Here is a 23450-nt window from a genome sequence, read left to right as displayed (position 1 = left end):
GGGCAGGCATGGGCGAGACTGGATTGCATATTTGGCTCCTCAAATTTCAATCTGGAAAAATCGATAGAGTTTGGTTGTTAATGGACCTCCTATTAACAATAGTGTAGGTACCGAGCCTGGATATATTGAATGATATTCCACTGTGAGCAGGCATACATAACTAAAGCAGGAGTATCCTATCACTTGTTGGTATGAGTTTATTGTTTACTAGGATTGTTTGATTTTATTTCTTCATTGCATACCAAAAAAAATTTTAAAGTCATTAACTTGTTATTCAATTTTTTTCAGGTCGAGCTTCCAAATTTGCCATTATTTGCTCAAAGAGCCTTTTGTAGACTCACTTCTATATATCGAGTGCAATATTTCGATGGTGATGTTCTAATGAAAGAACGAGGTGATCCAACAAGACATGGGGATGTTCCTATTCGACCTAATGTAGAATGAATATCCAACAATGCCACTCGATCATTTTACATATACTTCTATGATGTCATCTCCCTCAAAATTTGATTTTTTCCAACAATCCTCGGTACACTAAGTATGGAAGAAGGACAAACTTCACATGTCCATCCAAATGTCCATGACTAGTATGTGATATATTGACAACGTAGTGAGGGTATACACATTGCAGAGGAAAGTCAATCATCAAGTGTGAGAGGGCGTGATGATTGTGGACACTATGTGACTCAACATGATTGATCTAGGCGTAATAAAGGATCATCTTCCAATCGGGAATAGAGAACATTGTACATATGATTAAATTTATTAATGAAATTCAATTACGAAAATGCACTTGCAATCTACAACACATTCTAAAGAACCTTTAATATTATTTACAATAGTTGAAAGTTAATATCTATACTTTTGCATAAGTTTCTAACAACTTTAAACAAAAACAATAATTTGAAATTAAAAATTAATATTGAGTATATCAAATCAATCATAGAAATTTCTTAATCTCACAATAACATTATAGTTTATGCTGTTAAAACTAGTAATATTACTATCAAAATAACAAACGAGATTAGTGAGACGCATCATTTTTTTTTTTAATTAATGCGTCTCTTCAAGAGATACATTTAATCAGAAAAAAATAATAAAATATTGGCGAATAGGTCTCTTCGAGAGATGCATTCGGATGAGGACAAAAAAAATTCCTTCCCTCTAAATAATATAAAAATACCCTATTTTCCCTAATTAAATTTTAAAAGCACCCCGAAATCTAAATAACCCCAATTAGAGGATAAGGTTATGCTGTCTCAATTATTACATCTAAAAAAGAGAAAGAAAGAAAAAAGAAAAAAAGAAGAGGCGCCCCGATAATGCGTTTGGACAAAAATTAAAAAAAGAAACCAACGGGCAAAATGGATATTCCATAATCCATATTTTGTCGAAAACCGGTGGGAAGAAGAAAGAAAAGCCTGGAAGTTGCTGCTGATTTTCTTTTTGCTTTATATATTTTTTTAATTCATCGTTTTTCTCTGGATTCGTCAAGTCAGAGAAGATGAATAAAAAAGAAGTAAAGAAATCACCGCGAGACGAAGGACAGATGCCAGTTTTTCTCCATTTCAGTAGTCATTTTCGTTCCACTGAAACCCTCCAACAGCAACACCGTCTTTTCTTCAAACACCTTTCGTCCTTATTTAACACTCTGGATTCTCTATTTTCCCCATTTGGATTATTGCTTTATGTTATCATCATCATTGATCGAGTTTTCAAGCTTTTTCCATGGCCACCACTACCAAGAAGTTTGCTCGTAGCCCCAGCGTTAGAGAACGTGTGGAAGATACACTCTCCGCTCACCGGAACGAACTTGTTTCTCTCCTCTCCAGGTCTGCGATCATTTTAATGTGCTTATTCAGGCAGGGGAATGGGATTAGCTTATTTTCTGATGCTTTTATAATGGATGTTGAAGGTATGTTGATCAGGGAAAAGGGATTTTACAGCCCCATCATTTGATCGATGAACTTGAGAATATAATCGGAGGTGATGAGTGCAAACTGCACCTTTCCACTGGACCCTTTGGCGAGATCCTCAAATCTGCTCAGGTGATGATTACTGATTACATATCAGTGTTTTCTTTTGGAATAATTAGAAGTCGTTTTAAATTTGTTCATTGGGGTTTAAAAATTGTTGGATCAGAATCTACAAATGACATTTGTTCATTGATTTTGATGGTTTGAATATAATGGTTGATTTTGTCATAGGAAGCTATTGTTTTGCCACCATTTGTTGCCATTGCTGTTCGCCCCAGGCCTGGTGTTTGGGAGTATGTCCGTGTCAATATCTATGAACTCAGCGTCGAGCAATTAAGTGTATCCGAGTATCTTCATTTTAAAGAAGAGCTTGTGGAAGGACAGTAAGTGGTTTTCCTTGATTGTTAATGTTTTCTGAACGAGTCATTTTCGGATCCTTATCGCTTATAACTCAATCAATATTTCTATTGAGCTTATTTTCTCTCTCTTTGCATGATAATGTCAGGTTTAATGAAAATTTCGTACTTGAGCTTGACTTTGAGCCGTTCAATGCAAACTTTCCTCGCCCTATCCGATCCTCATCCATTGGGAATGGCGTTCAATTTCTTAACCGTCACCTGTCATCGATTATGTTCCGCAACAGGGAGTCATTGGAGCCATTACTTGACTTCCTTCTAGCCCACAGATACAAAAGGAGCGTAAGTTCACCGAATAGTGATAATTTCATAATTTAGCTTACGGGATCAACGTTGTGCCATCTTATAAACTTATCCTGTGAATGGGTATAAATCCAATTTTCAAGCTCATGTGATGAATGTATATAAGGAGAAATATGAAAAAGCACCAGTCTTAATTATGATTGAATGTGTTCTAATGATTGTTTTGTGCAGGGAATAATGCTGAATGATCGAATACAAAGCCTTACCAAGCTACAGTCAGCATTATCAAAGGCTGAGGAGTACGTTGCTAAGTTGCTGCCCAGTACACCCTATTCTGACTTTGAATATGTGTAAGAGTATTCCCCCTGCTCATGTGGGTACTTGATTTTTGTTATTACAAAGCAGCCTGATGATTGTAGGAATTTATTTATTATAATAATTGTGCCAGTAACTGATATTTGCTATTTCCCTTTGTTACCTCATTCAGATTACAAGGAATGGGCTTTGATAGGGGTTGGGGTGATACAGCAGAACGAGTGCTGGAGACAATGCATCTTCTGTTGGATATCCTTCAAGCTCCTGATCCTTCTGTCTTAGAAAAATTTCTAGGGAGGATTCCAATGGTGTTTAATGTTGTCATTTTATCTCCACATGGTTACTTTGGTCAGGCCAATGTTTTAGGTCTGCCAGACACTGGCGGCCAGGTACTGGAAATAAGTCCTCTTGCAAGCCAAACAGTATTACTGGCCATGAGCTTATTTCTTTGCCACTTTTGTTCATTTGGTCCCTCTGATTCGGATCTCTATCTCTATCTTTTGGCTTCTGCAGTTAAATAGACGATTACCTTGACGATCATCAGAAAATGTTGAAAGTAATAACTGTCTTTTCCTTTTTGCAATTTCAAATTTCCAGGTAGTTTATATTTTGGACCAGGTCCGTGCTTTGGAGAAGGAAATGATTTCTAGAATTAAGAAGCAAGGGTTAGATGTAACTCCTAGAATTTTAATTGTAAGTATGCTTCTTTTCCCAGCTTTCATGAGTAAAACTTAGGTTTCCTTTTGATGAGTAAGAACTCAAATTCTTTCCCTTATTTATATCAATATCTCTAATTTTATTTTATATATTTATTTGTCAGAGTTTCTCTGTAATCTAACCATGTAGTGGGCTATTGTTATAGGTTACCAGGTTAATACCTGATGCAAAGGGAACTACATGTAATCAGCATCTGGAAAAAGTTGTCGGAACTGAGCATTCACACATTTTGCGTGTTCCTTTTAGGTCAAAAAATGGAATTCTACGTAAATGGATTTCAAGGTTTGATGTATGGCCTTATCTAGAGACCTTTGCTGAGGTAATGTGTGCAATTTTACGTAAAAGGATCAACACTTGTCAATTATGCTATTCTCTGGTATCTATATATTTGTACAAAACCGTACTGCTTTAAGTGAAACTGTGAAACTTCTTCTGTTAATGCTTCATAATTTTATCGCCGGTATAGTGCTTCTTTGCACTCATTTCGTGAAATGATGTTAATGCCATTACTTTTTTGTCCGCCCTTATAGACCTTTTCAGTTGAACCCATAATCTGTGGCGTAAATGCCTATCTGATTCCATCACCACTTCTTTTATTCTTTTCCGTGTCTTTATCAACTCCTAAGTCATATAAAATTTGTACTCTAGATACATCAGTTCTTATGTGTGAGTCAGAGACTCAGACTTGTGATATACCATGTTACTTGGAACAGGATGCAGCTAGTGAAATTATAGCTGAGCTGCAGGGTATTCCAGATTTTATTATCGGAAACTACAGTGATGGAAATCTTGTTGCTTCCTTATTGGCATATAAAATGGGAGTTACTCAGGTACTTTAGGTTAGGAGAAGCTTTTGGTATTTCAACTGATTTGTCTTCTATTGACATTTGGTCTGCGATGTTCAGTGTACCATAGCTCATGCATTGGAGAAGACAAAATATCCAGAGTCAGACATATACTGGAAAAATTTTGAGGAGAAATATCACTTCTCATGTCAATTCACTGCTGATTTAATAGCCATGAATAATGCAGATTTTATCATCACCAGTACATACCAGGAGATTGCTGGAACGTATGTCTTAAATATTTTTATGCTGTTTGATTCCCCGTGTTAGGCCAACTTTGCCAATATCATCGCCTTGTCAGTATTGAAGGTTTAAGTGTGATTGATATGAAACCCTAAGCAATTTGAAATTAGAAACCCTTTTGTTATAAGAACCCCTAATTATCAATTATAAAACCACTCAAATCTATTTTATTTCATTTTTAACGGTAGGATTAGATAAGGATGACCTTGTGATTGAAGGCTAGGAAATTAGGAAAACTGATTCCCTGATTAAGGTTTGAAAACTTGACAAACAATTGATGAGTCATACTTGAATGCACAAACATTTAACCTTAGATCAAGAATTGTAAAGTGGTAATGAAACTCCGTCATTAGACCCAAAAATTTTCATTTGAAAACACAAAAATTGATACATACAATGATCTAATCTCGATGCAAACCTAGTTTGTTTAGCTTATTAGCTAAAAGACCCAATTTCTCTCTAAACATAACTTCCCAATTAATTAGACTCAATAATGAAATAACAAATCTTATTGAAGTCATAACTTTGATGTTTGATCCAAACATAAACATCTAAAAATAATAAATCGTCCAACATAAAGCTCTATTTTCTTCTTGTAGCATCATTTGATAGAATGTATAGAGTTTTTGTTCATTTTTCCTTCCTTGACCTTTTCTTAATAGAGTTCACGGTTTGTATGTGGGAATTGAAAGGCAATTGTAGTTACTTGGTGCTTGAGCGCATGATTAGTCTTGGAGGTACAGCAAGGACATCCTGGTTCATAGTAGTTGTGCAATTAGTGTTTTATACCTTTCAATGATGTGCAAAAATAATGACTTACAATCTTCTTTTGGGCCCCTCTTGAGATAGATAGATTCCTTTTCCATTTTCAGTCTTTGAACCATCATCCCTTTTAGTTCTCTCTTCCATGTTTGATCAATAACTTATTTACAAAATTTGCTGAATTGATACTATCTTACTTGCAGGAAGAATACGGTTGGTCAATATGAGAGCCACACTGCATTTACACTTCCTGGGCTCTATCGAGTTGTCCATGGAATTGATGTCTTTGACCCAAAGTTCAATATAGTCTCTCCTGGAGCAGACATGACCATTTATTTTCCCTACACTGAAAAGCAGTTGAGGCTTACAGCTTTACATGACTCACTGGAGAAGTTATTATATGACACACAACAAAATGGTGAACACGTGTAAGTCTCTTTTGCCCAACTTTCACATTCTGGCCTTACATGCAATCACTTCAAAGAAGTCGCTCTTCATGGTTAATTCTAAGTGGGAGAATGATTTAAGTTTTAGTAGATGGGGGGATCAATTTTATCTTCGAATCAAGGGACTAATTCATATTAAATGTGAAAGACTAATCTTTGCTTTGCATGTATACATACAGCGGTGCAATAGATGATAGGTCAAAACCTTTGATCTTCACCATGGCGAGGTTAGACAAAGTGAAAAATATTACTGGATTGGTTGAGCTGTATGGCAAGAATGCCAGACTGAGGGAGCTAGCAAACCTTGTTGTTGTTGGTGGTTATGTTGACGTGAAGAATTCCAAAGACAGGGAAGAAATGAAAGAAATTGAGAAAATGCATGACCTTATGAAAAAGTACAATTTACATGGTCAATTGCGTTGGATATCGGCCCAAACAAATCGAGCTCGTAATGGCGAGTTATATCGCTATATTGCTGATACAAGGGGTGTTTTTGTACAGGTTGGTGATTATAGAATTCACTCTTTTTTTCTTTAACCTCATTTCTTTGAATAGTACTAATCCTCGGGTTCAAAATTTTCAATCTGCAGCCAGCAATTTATGAAGCATTTGGGCTTACTGTTGTGGAGGCCATGACTTGCGGGCTACCAACATTTGCTACTTGCCATGGTGGTCCTGCTGAAATCATTGAACATGGCATATCTGGATTTCACATTGACCCTTATCATCCAGATCAAGCTAGTACTCTTTTAGTAGATTTCTTTGAGAAGTGCAAGGAGGATCCGAGTCATTGGATTCGAATCTCTGAAGCAGGGCTTCGAAGAATTTACGAGAGGTAATATATGGATGTATATATTTGAAGTTTACTATTTACCACCTCATTATGCTGTTGTGGATAATAATTCCCCATATGCCGTTGTAGGTACACATGGAAAATTTATTCTGAACGATTGATGACCCTGGCTGGAGTTTATAGTTTTTGGAAGTATGTTTCAAAACTTGAAAGGCGCGAGACGCGTCGATATCTAGAGATGTTCTACATTCTCAAGTTTCGTGATCTGGTGAGCATTTTCATGTTTGAATCTACTTTTTATCTTTAGCAAACCAAGTTGTATTCATGTTCTTTTGTTCATAGTCTGATAATTGGATGCCTTTTATGACAATAATCTCATTTGCTTTTGTTGCTATAGGCAAAATCCGTTCCTTTGGCAACTGATGATCATTGAGCTTATGGTGGTAATGTCAAGGATCCGCTTTACAAATGTGTCATGTTTTTGAGTCTTGTGTAAAAATAAAGTGAAGTTTGTGTATATATGTTTACGTGGAAGAAGTCATCTTGGACTATATGTGACAGCTAATTGGGTTCTTAGATCTTTTTTGTTTGTTATGATCTTGATTCTTGACTGAGTGCTTCCCTACTAGGAGGAGAGAAGGGTGAGCCAGTTTTGTTCAGAACATGGTCAAATTATTGGCTGAATGACTTGCACACTTCATCGACGAGAATACTATTAAGTATTTTTACACGTGAAGAAGAGATAACAAACTAAATAACAAATTAAACCAGAGCTACAACTTTGGATCGTTGCTGTTCCTCCTGAAGTAATAGAGAAAAAACTCGACTCGTTGGTAATGGATCCATGAGGAGCTATGCGGAAGTATGAGAAAAATACTCATTTAAGCCTCATTAAGAAATCAATGAGGTATCCAGTTCGAAGAAAAGAAGCTGCATCGTAAATATTTCCACATTGACGTCAAGTGTTCAATTCGTTGAAGAGTCTTTGAATTGATCTTGATGAAATAAATACTGATTCAAAAACATGACACATATGGTACAAGATGACTTATTCCAATCATATAGTACAGCATGACATGGTTGATCTGGAAGATCCGAGGAGCATTTTTCTGTTGGAATCGTCCCTGAAGATCTAACCATATTGAGCGAGTAGAATCAGCAAACGATATGCTAGCAGATATCGGTTTGGAGACAGAGTTGAGTATCTGTGGGATGAGGAAGTGTGCCATCAATGAATCCAAGCTGATTTTTGACAGATAAGTCGATAATTATAACCTGCTCCATGGAACATAATTTTCTTCAGTCAGAAGTTCAATGACAAGTATCAAATTGGTATTATCATTGTGAAGTATAAAATAAGGGTCGAGATAGGTTTCAGTTTGGCTGAGAGAATACTAAGATGAGTTCTTAAAAGAACTCATAGCGGGAATTAGGAGTGTTAAAAAAATTCAGTAACCTAAACAGTTCGGAATATTTGGGTTGGGTTTGGTTGAAAAATTTTTAAAAATGCATTTTTGGGTTATTCAATTTTTTGATTGGGTCAACCTGAACTGATTTGATTACTTTCTTTTGTTGTTTGACGTTGTTCATGCGTCACCTCATGCTCAGCGGCTAGTGCCTCGCATCAATCTCACTCCCTTGTCGATGTCTCACTTCTCCAACTTCGATTTCTCACTTCTCCTACTTCGATCTCCCACTCCTTCAGCTTTGATCTTGTTCTGTCAGTCACGATCTTCTATTTCATTTATCAACCATCCTCCATTGATCTTTCACTCTGTTGATCTCTCAATCAGCCATCCTCGGTCAATCTCTCACTCTTTTGTCAAGCGCAATCGAGCTCAGCCCGTCGATCTCATGCCTCATAGTCATAGTGTTCTACTCTTCTCAATTTTTTATCCTTAGGTTTTTGTTTTTTAAGTTCTTCTAAACTCCCTATCTTCGATTCTTTGATTCCATTTCTCTTTTAGCATTGAGTAGTCTCCTTCTCTCTTTCATCTTTCACGACCCCTCATCTCTCTCGCCTTTGTGTTCTTTTTCTCATTCTACAAATTTTTCTTTGTTGCCTCTATATTTTTCAATTTCTAATTTCCATTGCATATTGTTACATGTCCCTAAATGTTGGGTTCAAAATCCAACATAGGCCAAAAATAGGAGAAAATCCCAAAATACCTTGTTGCTCTTGTCTAATGATTTTTACCTTTTTGCATATTCGCTGCAAAAGAACAAATTGATGGCGCTGATTGAAATCTTGTGTAACATTTGTAAGTGAATTTGGTCTTAGATTGAAATTCGCTTACAATTTGTTTTGAATTTTGTTGATGTAGGGATTTTGGACTAAAATTGGTAAGTGAGGTTTGGGTCGACTTGGGGGAAATTGAATTTGACGGTTATAATGAGGGAGGATTGATTGGAGTGGTAGAAGGTTGTTTTCACTCCATTTCTTCAATGTTGAGGGAAGGAAGGGAAAAAGAAAAAAAAGGAAAAAAAGAGTACAACCTAATGACCCACTCGGATCCAACCCAAAAATATTAGATTGGATTGACCCTTCAAAATGGAACCGTTGAGTTAAAGCCAACCTGAAAATACGGATTGGTCTATAAAAAGTCTCTAACCGGGCCTATTACACCCCTAGTGGGAATCCATAGAATTTTAGAAGTATCAATAACAATTTTATTGATGTGAATACCCCAAGCATTTATACACACGTGAAGAAGAGTAAACAGATAATAACAAACTAAATACAAAATTAAACCTTTTTGGGTTGGTCCATACAAAATTCTCAACCCAGCCCAATCTGGCTCATGTACACCCCTAGTGGGAATCAGTAGAATTTTAGAAGTATCAATAACAACTTTATTGATGTGAATACCCCGAATATTTATACACATGTGAAGAAGAGTAAATAGATAATAACAAACTAAACAAACTATAAGATATAAAATTGAAGTATTTTGGAAAACTGTTAACCTGCCACCATCAATAAAATTGACTTAAACTATAAAAACCATCTTTTGGAGCTATGCATAATTAAAGGGCCAGCTGCAAGCATGCTGAAATATACGAGTGTACATGGGTTGAATTGGGTCGGGTTGAGAAGATTTTTTTTGACGAATCCAAAAATTTGAATTTTTCGGGTTGGTTAGGTTTGCTATCTGAATGATCCTGATAAGATCTCCAACCTAACCCAACCCAACCCAATCCTGAAAATTCGGGTTGGGTTGGTTTGAGTTGTTGGGTTATTTATTTATTTTTATTTTTTTTATTAACTTAAAATACTTAAATTTGTGTACAAATAATTAAAATTTTATAAAATTCAAATCTTAAATATCAAAATCTAAGGCCCCGTTTGGAAACCATTTTGTTTTTGAAAATTAAGTCTATATCATCTATATTTCTTACAATGATTTGTATATTTATTAAGTACAATGGTTGAATTTTTAGCCAAATTCCAAAAATAAAAACAACTTTTTGAAAGATACATTTTTTAGTTCTCAAAATTTGGCTTGTTTTTTTGAACGTGAAAAGTAGATAACAAAGGAAGAAATTTGGAGGTGAAAGTAGTGTTTATAAACTTAATTTTAAAAAACAAAAACAAAAAATAAAATGGTTACCAAACGGGACCAAAGATATCCATTACAAGCTTCATACAAACATCATAAAAATATACGAGTTATAATATTTATAAGTTATAATATATATATTTTTAATAATATCAGAAATTCGGGTTAGGTTGAGTCAACTTGAATTATCTAACCCGAACCCAATCCAACAAAAAAAAAAGAAGAAAATTCAACCAAACCTAACCCAAAATTAAAACAAACCCAACCCAGCCTTCACAATTTCGATTAGGTAGTCTAGGTTGTTTGGGTTGTCGGGTCATTTGAATACCCCTACCAAAATAAGATATAAAAATTAGGCTTATGTCCATACAAATTAAATTTTGCAAAAATAGCAAAACCGGTTAGCCCAACCAAATTTAAATGAGGCATTGAAACTAAAAAGTAAAAAATACCCTCACTGAGTCACTGACTGTATGGAATTTGATTGCTATTTGATTGCGATGTGATTGTTATTTGATTTTTATTTGATATTTATTGTTATATGATTGATAATGATATAGATTGTTATCTAATTGTTTTGATTACTCTCTAATACCAATTGCCAATTATATCGATTATTATCTGATTTTTACTTCAATCTCGATTACTTGAACTTTAGTTCTTCTTCTCTTTTACTTTTACACATTTTCTCATTTCAGCTTTGTTTTTTACTTCCTATTTCTTCTATTTTTACAGCGACTAATATACACCACCGAAAGAGAATCATTGTGATTGATTTTTCTTCTCTATTTTAATAGTTTAAGCATGAGAGTTTAGTTTTATGTTAGCTACGGAAGGAACAATTGTTTGTCTTGCGGCTGGAAGATTTTACCTGTCATAGTTTATCTGATATGGGCAAATTTTGATTACCTTCTAATCATCATTTAATTACTATTTGATTATTTTTTTGTTGATTATTAAGGAATTTCTGATTACTTTACTTTTTTTTTTTTGGGTGTTTTTGATATTGTCATCTATTACCTAATTTTTTTTTTGTCAATTAGTTAGTAATTTCTTTTGATTATTATCTGATTACCTTTTGTTTTTATCTCACATTTAACAACTTCTAATATTGCCATTTGATTACATTTGATTATCTTTGTTTTTTTGTCTCATAATTAGTAGTTTCTAATCAAAGTTTCTAATATTGTCATCTGATTGTCTTTTAATTGCCATCTAATTTCTATATGAACTTATACTAACCATTTGATTGTTATATGATTGACATTTGATTACTATCGAATTGCTATCCAAATGCTATATGAATACTAATTGATGATGATTGTTATTAATGATACTGATTGTTATTGATTCTGGTTGTTATTTAATTACCAGTAATACCGATTGTTGACTGATTATTGCCCGATTACTATTTGATGCTGATACTTAATGGTACATATTGCTATTTGATTGCTGATTGATTACTATATGATTGATATGTGGTATATTAAAAAACTGTTAAAATAATACATTAATATACTAAGAAAATACTATAACAATACACTGTTGTAGTTACATCAAGACAAATAACAATAATATTTTTGATGTACACAATGTAATTGTTCAAATAGGAGCAAATTTACATAATCTTTGATTAACAAAATCAAATTTACATGTTTTTTTGACATTCTCTTTGTTGGGGTCCTATAGTTTGTAATTGTATTGTACAAACTTATTATTTATTTAATAAAATATATGATGTTTTATTTATTTTTTGTTGCATTAATTACAAACCAATAAACTAACATTCAGGGTTATCTTGTAGCTTAAACATGTATGTAGAGACATATGGGTGGATCATGTTTAAGTGATAACCTAAATGGTCTATAGTAGATGGATAAGGCTGGATACCTGATTCTGATAACACTACGAGTATGACCTGCTTTGTAGGTGTTACAATTGTTGTAAAATATTGATCATGATCATTCATGTGGAGACATGTGAGTAGGGATATTCTATACAAGAGTTTGTATAAGACCAGACCATAAAATGTTTAGTCTCATTATATAACGCCGTTTATAATAGAGACTTACATTTCACAAGGAAGACCATAAGTAACATGACCTGAATCCTAAGTGAGTTGTGAACTCCTGCCTATGAGGTCGGTCCTTTGATTTGTATGGGTGAGAGTGACCAAATCGCCGACTCAACAAGCCTACCATTTTAGAGATTCGTCTGATTGGGGAGCTGAGAACACAACTATAGAAAAAGGAATTCACTCATTCCTCATTCCTCAATGTCGGGGTAAGTAGATAAATTACTCCCTTAAGGGCTGATTCTGGGGCTTGAACAATGTGGTCACACCCTCTCTTTCCCGAGAGAGATTTAGTAATAGCTGGACTATGACTTATTATTCATAGATGTAACTACAGAGACAAAACGGTAATTTTGGTCCAGCTATACTTACGAGTAATTTGTGAAGGGTCATTGTATTGTTGATTGGTTATATCCAATGGACACAAAAATATATCTGTAGTGCAAAAGTGCAACTGTCGGTCTTCAAGCTAAAGGTCCATGAGGTCTCTTCGGTAGCTCATGAGAATCAGTTTTTGGATTAATTTGAATTGTTCAAATTAATTGAGAGAATTAATTATATATGATATAATTAGTTAATTTTAATTATATGTGATATAATTACTATAATGTATTTGAAATATTATAATATTAGGTATTTGTGAGAGGAAAAGAATACTTAAATATGATTCAAATATTAATTATATGAATTGAATTCATATAATTAAATTTAATGTAAATATGATTTATATTAAAAACCAGAAAATTGAAACTCTAAACTATATTGTATTTGATACAATATAAAAACTATAGGTTATATGTTATATATCTGATGTAACATATAGTTATATATATATATATGTATAATAAATTAATTATTATATATATATATATTATTAATTAATTAATTAATTAATTAATTATTTTTAAATTGGTTATTTAATATTTGATTTATTGGGAGGGAATTAACTTCCCTCCCCAATTTTCTCTCCACCCACGTTTGATGTGGGTGGTTGGAAGAGGCTCTATCTTCTTGTTTTTGTTCCTGCAACACAGAAGATGATGGTGGGAAAAATCTCAGAAATGAAATTCCCTCCTCTCTCAATCTCTTTTCCCTCTTATAAATCTATTTTCACCACAACCCACACCTCCTAGATTCTCACAAGAGAATACCGAGGTCGCCATCGTGGTGGTGTTCGAAGGAATCATTGAAGGTCGTCTTCAAAGGTAAGGGTTTTACGAAACCCTTTAATTTATTATGTATTTCTTAAAAGTATGTTGTATGTTTAAAATTAAATGCATAATCTTTTCCTCTTTTGTGTAAAATTTTCGATTCTGTAAAAAGATTTAGATTTGGGAGATCCACTTCCGTTCAAAAATCCCTTATGTGGATCCTAGTCTCTTGCCATTTGATGTGCCTTTACTCTTCTAATCTCTCTTTGAAATCAACAAAACTGTCAACTATGATGACCACATCAAGCCTTTGATATCCATTCAGGTAACTGAAATATCTAATCAAATAGTAATTTGATAGCAATTAGAAAGAAATCACAAACTATTAAGTATTATGTAGAAATTAGATAGAAATCAGATGACAATCAAATAGCAATCATAAACTCCTCAAGATACACTACTCAATATCCAACCATAATAGTAAAGAAAGCCTAAATTAGGCCCCCATTGATGAATCTACACTCCTCAATCTCTTTAAATTCCTGCAAAATCATCTCAATGAAATAGAAAAATTGTTGTGTTCAAAAAATCTTAGAAGAATAAAAGAAAATAGATAAATTCAAACATAAACTGAACATAAACCCAAATTTTGTAGCTATGCTTGAACTCAAATGGAGCTCCATCAATTGAATAGATAACACACTTACATTTACCTTTAAATAACTAATCCTTTTATATTATCATTTGATTCTAAAGAAGAATTTTAGCTTCACTTCTTAGCCTACTCAAATATACCATTTTGCAAATAATTGCCATTAGTATCACCATCAATATGGATGGTACCAACAAGCCTAACAAATCTTCTTTCCTAAGGCATAGCTTTGACCCATTAATTTACCAAATCCTAAGAATTTTCTAACACCAAACATGTAAAATCCAGATGCTTATCCTGTAATCTCAGTCTATAATTATATAAGCTGACCCAGAAAAACTCTCAGCCTGGTCGAAGCACATATCAATTTGATTTTAAAGGGAGAAAGCAAAATAAATTCATCATTTTGAATGTGATTCGTTATTGAATTTAACAATCAAAAACTATAATGTTATTTCAAGTCAAATTTATGTCCTTAAGAAGATACTACAATGGAATGTGAATATAACATTTTTTCAGAAAAATAAAAAATTAGGCAAGAGAATAAGAACTTACAGGTAGAGTTTTTATAATCGAAATGTCCATAGCAATGTGAACTAGTCTCCACCACCTGAAAAGAAAAAAGGGGGAGTGAGAAAAGAAAAGAATCAAACAGACAAAAGGAGGAAAAACAAAGAACCCTAATAGATCAAAGGAAGAGCATTAGAATCAGAAGGGAGAAGCAGCATCTCAGTGGTAGGATGAATAAGGAGAAAAACACACTGGTCGAAACTTGACAAAACGAAGAAGATGAACCAAGATTAAGGCTTTTGGAGTACTTGGATTTTTGACCAGGGATTAAAGGCCTCGACGGAGACGATGGAGTACTGACGGACTTGAACGTTTCAGTCTGGTCGATAGTGGAGGAGAACAAGCTGGAATCGTAGAGGTTGGCAATTCTAGTGGCGGGGGATTGCGACTGAAGGGAGAAGGAAGAAGGAAAAGAGAAATAGGATTCCATTCCTGAAAGAAAGTAATATATAGCTGAGGGCAAATTAGAAATTACGTAGAAACCAAAAATAGGATTTTAGTAAAATAACATATCTGAAAAATGTCTCGATACAATTCAGAATAGAGTAAAATTTAAGATTTTGGGAGCCATTGAAGTCGAATTGCTAAGCAATTGTCGCCATAGCCAGCTCGATTCTCTTTCGATCATTGTAATTCCGATATGTCTTTTAGAGTCTAGATAATTTTCTTGGGATAGTTTGTATGTCCGAATTCTTGAAGGTTTACTAATTAAATTTAATCATTTGTTTTGAACCCTTTGGGTGGATTTGTTTTAATTTTAATAGAGTTTCGATGGTTTTTTTTGAAAATTTAATTTATTAAAATTTTGTATTTGTGGTACAAGTCTTGGATCGGTGAAAATAAATTATCTTTGCTCAGGTCAGGGGGTGGTTACGATAACGCCAGTACCAAATTCCGAACACCCTTCCTCTGTGGAACTTCACTGTTCCTTCAATTAGTATAAGAGCCAGGTTGTTGGTTTTTCAATTTTATTTTATTTTCAGAATTTTCTTTTACAGATTAATGGTGGGTATGCATTTTGTATTATTCATGTGATGAATGGTTGAATGTTTTTTTTTGCAATTTATGGATGTTTCAGGATTAGTTGTAGTCTTTATTGCTTTAATTTTTACAAATTGGTTTATAAGGGCCCGTTGTTTTGGGTATTAATGATTGCAATAGAGTCTGTAATTCATTGTTAGTGTCATCTGTGAGTTTTTCGTTGACATACAGTGAAAACAAGACCCAAATAAGAGAAGAAACGATGCAAATCGTAACTGAATAGTGGCTATTGTACAGTAGCGTTGCAACGCTATGAAAGGTGGACGAAATTTTTTTTCGTAGCATTGCAACGTTAGGTCACAGTGTTGCAATGCTTCGAGATGAAAAATTTTCTGATTCATGTGCGGTTCAGTTCGTGGTTCAGCTGGTTTACGTCCGGTTCGAGCTGTTCATGGGCAGTTTGGGTGCTAGGCGGTCTGGTTCGTGCGGTTCAGTTCGTGGTTCAGCTGGTTTGCGTCCGGTTCGAGCTGTTCATGGGCAGTTTGGGTGCTAGGCGGTCTGGTTCATGCAGTTCAAGACCCGGTTCACCTGTTTTGAACCGGTTTGGCTATTAATTTAATAATAGTTAGTTTTTGGTTAATTAAATTAATATAATTGTTATATTAATTTAATTAATGGTTTAAGAGTCCAGTCTCGGTCCATAAATTGCTGTTTAAATTATGTATTTGATGTATAGTTTAACTTCATTATATATATCCTAATATATGCCATATAGTAAAATCCCACCATAGGTTATGCATTATTCATACATCATTTATATTATAAATGTCAGTATACAGTTGCATGATTTTATTTTATAGCATGCTCATGTATCATATAAAACAAGTGTTATACTATATGTTTGCACACATTAATAATATAGCCATGCACCATTTATATTATAAGAGTTATAATATATAGTTTAGAAGTATGGATGTATGTATGTTATTAATTATTTTATTACTTTAGTATATAAGTATTATGCAGGTTTAATAATGAAATGAGCATGATGCATGACACCACTATAGATAATTTTATAAATGTTATAATTTTATTAAGTATTCCATTTGATGCAATGAATGATTTTAATTTGTTTCATTTATTTTATAATTGTTATAATTAAATAAAATTAGAAACTAAAATCAATAATTCAGAAGATCATGCAAACTTAGGTAAAATCATTTTTTAAAATAGTTTTAAAATATGATTCACATAGACCTAAGATCACAAATTTATAATGAGATTAGAAATTACTTTAATCTTTTTAATCAGTTTAATAGGATTAAATTGGTTTTATTAAAAGATTAAATTTGTAGCAAACGTATATATAAGGAACTTTTGGTCTAAGGTTAGTTCTGTCTAGGCTGGGGTATTTAAGCTGACGAAAATGAAACACCCCTACCTGAGAATTGACAAGGAAATGTGAATTAGATAGATTTGCTATAAGGATTCAATTGTTGATCAAAGTTTGTTAAAGTATTTAACGAACATTAATCAATATTGTTTAATTATCCAAAGTAAGTGTTACTGTTGGGCAAACTTAAACAATCACTTAGTTAAAATAATTAGCTCTATTTTTTCTAAGTTAAATAATCCCTAGGTTTTTAAAATACTCCGTTAGAGGAAAAAGATGTATACCATTAGTTAATTTTTCACTCACATTTCTCTCTTAATGTTCACATCGTGAGACTCATGCTTGGCTTTGAGGCAGGATCGTGTTTGCATGAGTCAGTATTAAGGTGAATGGAGAGAGTATTTATAGTAATTGGAGAGGGATATGTGTCAACATGTCCTACAGTTTCCTTCATTAGTTTGCAACGTGAGATATTATTGCATGACCGCGAGGCGCCCTGGGAACGTCCCTTTCGGATGGTTTGCGCATTAGGTTAATATCAAGGCGAACTCTAGAAAAGAGATAGGATCGCTTTAGTTTTTAACCCAATTGGTTTTTCCTTTTGATTGGCTTATTGATGCGTTATTTTATGCGATGAAATAATGGTAGGGGGTTGCGGTGATGGAAAATACGTTTTGCAAACAAGTTTTCTCAGCAGGACCCAAGTTTAAATCCTACTAAGTTTCCTGGTAAGCCCAGGGTCGAACTTAGGGACTAAGGAAAACAATATGCAGTAGTAATTTTTAGATCACTTTGTGGTAACAATAAATCAAAGAGTTAGTTGGTTTATTGTTTACAGTATAAAATGTATGCGGTGGAGTAAAGAAAAGAGTTAATAGTACGAAAGATGCGATGAATATGTGGGGGAACGAGTTGAGAAGGGGTTCAGCTAACACTTCCTAGGATTGCGTTCATGTTATGCGATCATGTTACACACATACAATAGCAAATCATCTCTCAACATAAATGCTACGACTTCTAGTTTTAGAACGCATGCGATATATGCGATGATGTCTATAGGACTTACACATAAGCCTCTATTCTTGTCTATACGATGACGATTGACACACACATATACAAGGCGATCGCATAGTACCATAACCTATCTCTAAGGTCCACTTTATAATCCAAAATCATGAAGTCTGCCAGCAGGATGAATTTGTCAATTGCGATTGCGACATCTTTCAACTCTCCCTCGGGATGTATTTGGGATTTGTCCACAAGTAGAAGAGTCTCCGTTGTGAGCGTGAGTTTGCTTATATTCAATCGTTTGAAGATTGATAACGACATTACATTTATACTCACCCCAAGATCGCATAGTACTTGACCAAGGTCGACCCCTCCAATTGAGCATGGTATCGTGAAGATTCCTGGGTCGCATATTTTTGGTGGGATCGTCGTATTTTGCGTTATTGCCATTGTAACGATTTTTTCTTCATCATTTTGTTTCTTTTTCAATCTTTGCAGGAATGGTAGTTGCTGGACTTCTTCTATCTTGTGTTCTAGAGGCTTAAAAGTGGACGCAACTTCTGGGTTCATCTTCTCGGGCTTTTCTGAATTATAAGTCAACGGGTCCTCAGTTTCACTGCATTCAAGTTGGTCGTGATGGGTTCCTCCTCTACTTCTGCTGTCATGTTTTCGCTTAGCAAAGAGACTACTAAGCATTGTTCCTTTCCCGTACCCCCAGAGTTGCGAGGGAGCTCAGTTGAGCTCAACAACGCTCCTTGCGGTCTGTTATTGAGTTCGCTCGCAATCTGTCCCATCTTAATTTCAAGATTACCGATGGACGTCGCTTGATTCTGAAGAACTGATTCATTCTTCTCAATGTATTGCTTCAGCAAACTCTTCAAGGATGAAGATTGCGGCGCCTGCGAACTGCTGGTTTGATTATGCTTTTGATCGTTGGTTCGCGGGAAAAATCCGGATGGTCTTTCTTTTTACGCCACTAGTTGAAAGCTTTGTTGTTGATTTTTCCAGGCAAAATTGGGGTGATTTCTCCACCCGGGGTTGTACATGTCAGAGAAAGGGTTATTTCTTATGAAGCAAATTGACTGCGGATTTCCTGGGCATTCTTCCATCGGGTGTGCTTCTCCACAGATGACATAACTTGCGGTCGTTTGAGCAATTGCGTTGACTGCCCTTTTTGCGTCCCTGTACTATTAATTGCGATGCCTTGTATCAAACTCATCATCGCAGTCATTTGGTTCTGAAGAGATGTGATGGCCCCGTTGTTTGCGTCACTATCTTTGATTTTCAATCTTTGATCGCTTTCTCTCCAGTCTTCATGATTAAATGCGATCAAGGATATTCTTGGCCTCCTTATAAGTTTTATCCAGCAGACCTCCAGCTGCTGCCATGTTGGCAGCTGTCTGGAATGCGGGGTTTAATCCTTGGTAGAAAACCTCCATTTACAAATAGTTTGGTAAGTCGTTATGTGGGCAATGTCTTACCAGCCTCTTAAACCTCGCTCAGGCATCGCTGAGCGATTCGTCAATATCTTGTTCAAAATTGGTAATTAATTTCCTCCTTCTTGCGTTCTCTATTGGAGGGAAGTATTTCTTCAACTTGCTCCCATGATGTAATCTCCTCTGGCTCGAGAGAATAAGCTCATTTTCGTGCCTGGTCACACAACGAAAATGGAAACAAAGTTAGTCGAACCTCCTTAGTGGAGATGTTAGAGAACACAAAAGTGTTGTTGATCTCGATGAAACTCCGAAGGTGGGCGTGCGGTTCCTCGCCACGCTTACCACCAAACTGTCCGGTAGTTTNGCTTCATTATAAGTTTTATCCAGCAGACCTCCAGCTGCTGCCGTATTGGCAGCGGTCGATGATGCAGGGTTTAATCCGTGATAAAAAATCTCCATTTGTAAAAAGTGTTGTTGATCTCGATGAAACTCCGAAGGTGGGCGTGCGGTTCCTCGCCACGCTTACCACCAAACTGTCCGGTAGTTTGAATCATCTGCAGCATCACCGGTTTCATTTCGAATCTCGATCTGTCAAGCGCGGGCCTCATGATTCCTGTGGAGAAATCGTAGAGGTTGGGCGATGCATAGTCCCGAATGGGCCTATTGCGGTCATTCGCCAATAGGATGGGATTCACCATAACATTATTTTCATTTGGTGCTCTATTTCCTAGTTGCTTCGCCATTCTTGGAGTTCTATCTTGTTGTTAGCGGTTGGTTCTCAATCTGCATCGAAATATTCTTTCAATCTTCAGGTTGTAATTCGCTAGAGATTGAAAGCTGCAAAGAAAATCAGAAAAATTATCGTTAGCACACTGTATTGTCGAAGTCCCCGGCAACGACGCTAAAAACTTGATGCGTTATTTTATGCGATGAAATAATGGTAGGGGTTGCGGTGATGAAAAATGCATTGTGCAAACAAGTTTTCTCAGTAGGACCCAAGTATAAATTCTACTGAGTTTCCTGGTAAGCCCAGGGTCAAACTCAGGGACTAAGGAAAACAATATGTGATAGTAATTTTTAGATCACTTTGCGGTAACAATAAATCAAAGAGTTGGTCTGTTTGTTGTTTAGAATGTAAAATGTATGTGGTGGAGTTAAGAAAAGAGTTAATAGTACGAAAGATGCGATGAATATGTAGGGGAACGGGTTGAGAAAGGGTTTAGCTAACACTTCCTAGGATTGCGTTCATGTTATGCGATCATACTACACACATACAATAATAAATCATCTCTCAACGCAAATGCTACGACTTCTAGTTTTAGAACGCATGCGATATATGTGATGTGTCTATAGGACTTACACATAAGCCTCTATTCTTGTCTATGCGATGACGATTGTCACACACACATACAAAGAGACCGTATAATACCATAACCTATCTCTAGGGTGCATGCGATGCACGTTGACAAATAGAGCTTATCTCTATGTCTCTATCTCTTGCTTATGCAGATCTAATCTTGGTCTCTCGAGTCTAGATTCTAACCTAGCTCTCTCTACTCTTAGGTTCTTTCTTTTGACTCTCTCTCGAGTAGCTCTAAAGGGGTGATGGATGCAACATAAGACAAGATGATTTCATGCAATGAAAATCCTAGGTCATGTTAGCTAAGTTCTTCTCAATCCATTCGATAGATTTAGTTACTCATGTATGTTTTAAAGAAAGTGAACAGATGTAGATAAGCAAGTTCCATTTTATAGATATATAATCGAAATACATAATGACAAATGCGGAATAAGAATAAAGAGTCTGGTAGCAATTTCTTGCTTCCCAAGGCTTTTACACTGTTCTTCTCTACTCTGCTCAAAAGATAATCTTGCTCTCGCAAGAGTCGGCCCTCTCTCTGTTTTCCACACCTCTTGGGTTCTCTTTCAAGCTGACCAGGGCGATCTTCCGGCGTCTCTTCCCTTCTCTCGCTCTGCCTTCTAAGTATAAGAAAACTATGAATAAGGCTACTTCTATCTATGGAAAAAATTATCGAACTGAACGAACTCGCTTTACTGAAGGTAGTCTTTGGTATTTATAGAGCTTCGTGGTGAAAGGCTTCTTCTCTCTTATGATTGCATTGATGAGACGACATTAATTCTCTGTCTGATGCGCTGAATATTTGTCACCGAAAAGTTGAGTGCACTTGCTACAGTAGGTCGTTAACGGTTTGTCAACTTAATTCAGAATCGACCGTCATCTGCTTTTTATCTCATCGTGATTTATACGGTTTTCATCCAGATGCGCCCAACATGATGCGCCAGTTTTATGCGGCAACCTTCTTGAGCAGATATTCGCGAGCGCAAATGTTCGCATAGCCTTACGTCAACGCAATCTCTTAGTGCGCTCGGATGTTAATTTCTTTGGATCAAATTTCCACCTTGCGTCAACGCATTTTCTGTACAAAAATACATAAGTTAGCTGTTTTAATGCGATTAATGCATGCGATCGCAATGTTGTGAACTTAATGCTTTTGGACACAATATTGTATATTGTTATCATCGCAATCCTGTTTTGTTTTATAACTTTGCGCTATAATAACGTGCATTTCTGCCCGTTATCACTCATTCAGTTGGAATTTTAGGGTCCAAAATGAAGGGTCACACTTATGAGAAATTGTTAAGCTAGTTAATGATTTTTTGACCAAATCAATGATGACTAATTGTTATAGGAATAAAAGTTATTTTGGTTTAATAATTAGTTGAGAGTGTCCTAGTTAAATGAAGGGACAACTAACTATCCTTCAGTGACTTTTGTCCTAAATCACTAAAGCATCATTGTAAAAATTAGATATTAATTAAGGTTCATTTAGTTTTTGCTAAAATTTATTGGTTGTTTTAGAATTATGTTGAAATCTAATGTAGATCTTCTTGTTTATTTTTAGAAAAAATGTGAAATTGTATTTTTTCGTTATTTTCTTCTACTTGTTTAACCGATTTTAATTATACGACTGTTAGCTCCTAAAAAAAAACTATTATTCCTAGCTTAATTCAGGCTTGTTAGTAGATTTTATGTGTTTATTTTCCTAATTTGTAGGTATTGAGCAACTAAGAGGTAGAATTAATCATTTGGTGAAGAATAGGGTTAATTTGAACATCTGAGCTTCAAAGGAGTTGAAAAGGCCAAAATATCATCGAGTTCCACCGAGTATGACCAGCCATCGAGCATCATCGAGTACCATCGAGTAAAAGGTTGTCGAGTAATCAAGAAAATGCTACCGAGTGAACGAGAATTGAGTATCAAGTCGTTGAGCATCGAGTAGCGAGTATCTAGCAGTGGACGCATCGTTGAAATGCTGATCTAAGCATCGCGACGCTCTGAGTTGCATCACCACCAGCGTCCCAATGCATCTTAATGCTAAACTCCAATGCTTGAAGGTAGAATCATCAGTGTTGCAACGCTGCAAAGAATGACGAACATGAAGCTGAGTGCACGCGCAAGTGAGCGTTGGATTGCTTGTCTGACGCCTCCCTCTCGCCGCATCAGTGTTGCAATACTACTCCAAGCGTTGCAACACTGCGTTGATCATTATAAATTCCTCTTCTCGGCCTTATGTTGAGATGCTGAATTTTGGAGGTCAAATCGATGGAGGCCAAAGTTAATCTTCATTCTTCTTCTACTCCTTTCAATTTTCAGTATCTTTAGATTAATTTTTATTTTATTTTTAGATTATGAACGTGTATTAGAAGGTATCTCATCGGTTTGTCTATGAATCGATGAGGTAATCTTTTGTTTAGTTCTTGGATCGAATGTTCTTGTATTTTAATGAGTTTTATGTTCAATCTTTATACTTTAATTCAGAATTATGTTTTTTTTAATCTTGTTTAAT

The 23450-nt window shown here is 35.2% G+C and overlaps 1 protein-coding gene across 1 annotated transcript; it reads left to right on the top strand.

Annotated features, from left to right (window-relative positions):
- The first annotated feature begins 1394 nt into the window (after positions 1-1394).
- LOC120091208 (sucrose synthase 2) lies at positions 1395-7486 on the top strand. Its single transcript, XM_039049126.1, has 15 exons — positions 1395-1832; positions 1916-2048; positions 2208-2359; positions 2482-2674; positions 2867-2985; positions 3123-3339; positions 3548-3643; positions 3813-3986; positions 4381-4497; positions 4573-4739; positions 5721-5945; positions 6143-6464; positions 6554-6798; positions 6886-7024; positions 7154-7486. The coding sequence occupies exons 1-15, from the start codon at positions 1729-1731 to the stop codon at positions 7187-7189; spliced, it is 2439 nt and encodes an 812-aa protein (XP_038905054.1). The 5' UTR covers positions 1395-1728; the 3' UTR covers positions 7190-7486.
- Positions 7487-23450: the final 15964 nt, after the last annotated feature.

This window comes from Benincasa hispida, chromosome 11 (assembly GCF_009727055.1).
Source record: "Benincasa hispida cultivar B227 chromosome 11, ASM972705v1, whole genome shotgun sequence".
NCBI lineage: Eukaryota > Viridiplantae > Streptophyta > Magnoliopsida > Cucurbitales > Cucurbitaceae > Benincasa > Benincasa hispida.
Note: the sequence above shows the minus strand (reverse complement) of the source record. Positions and strands in the feature narration are given on the sequence as shown.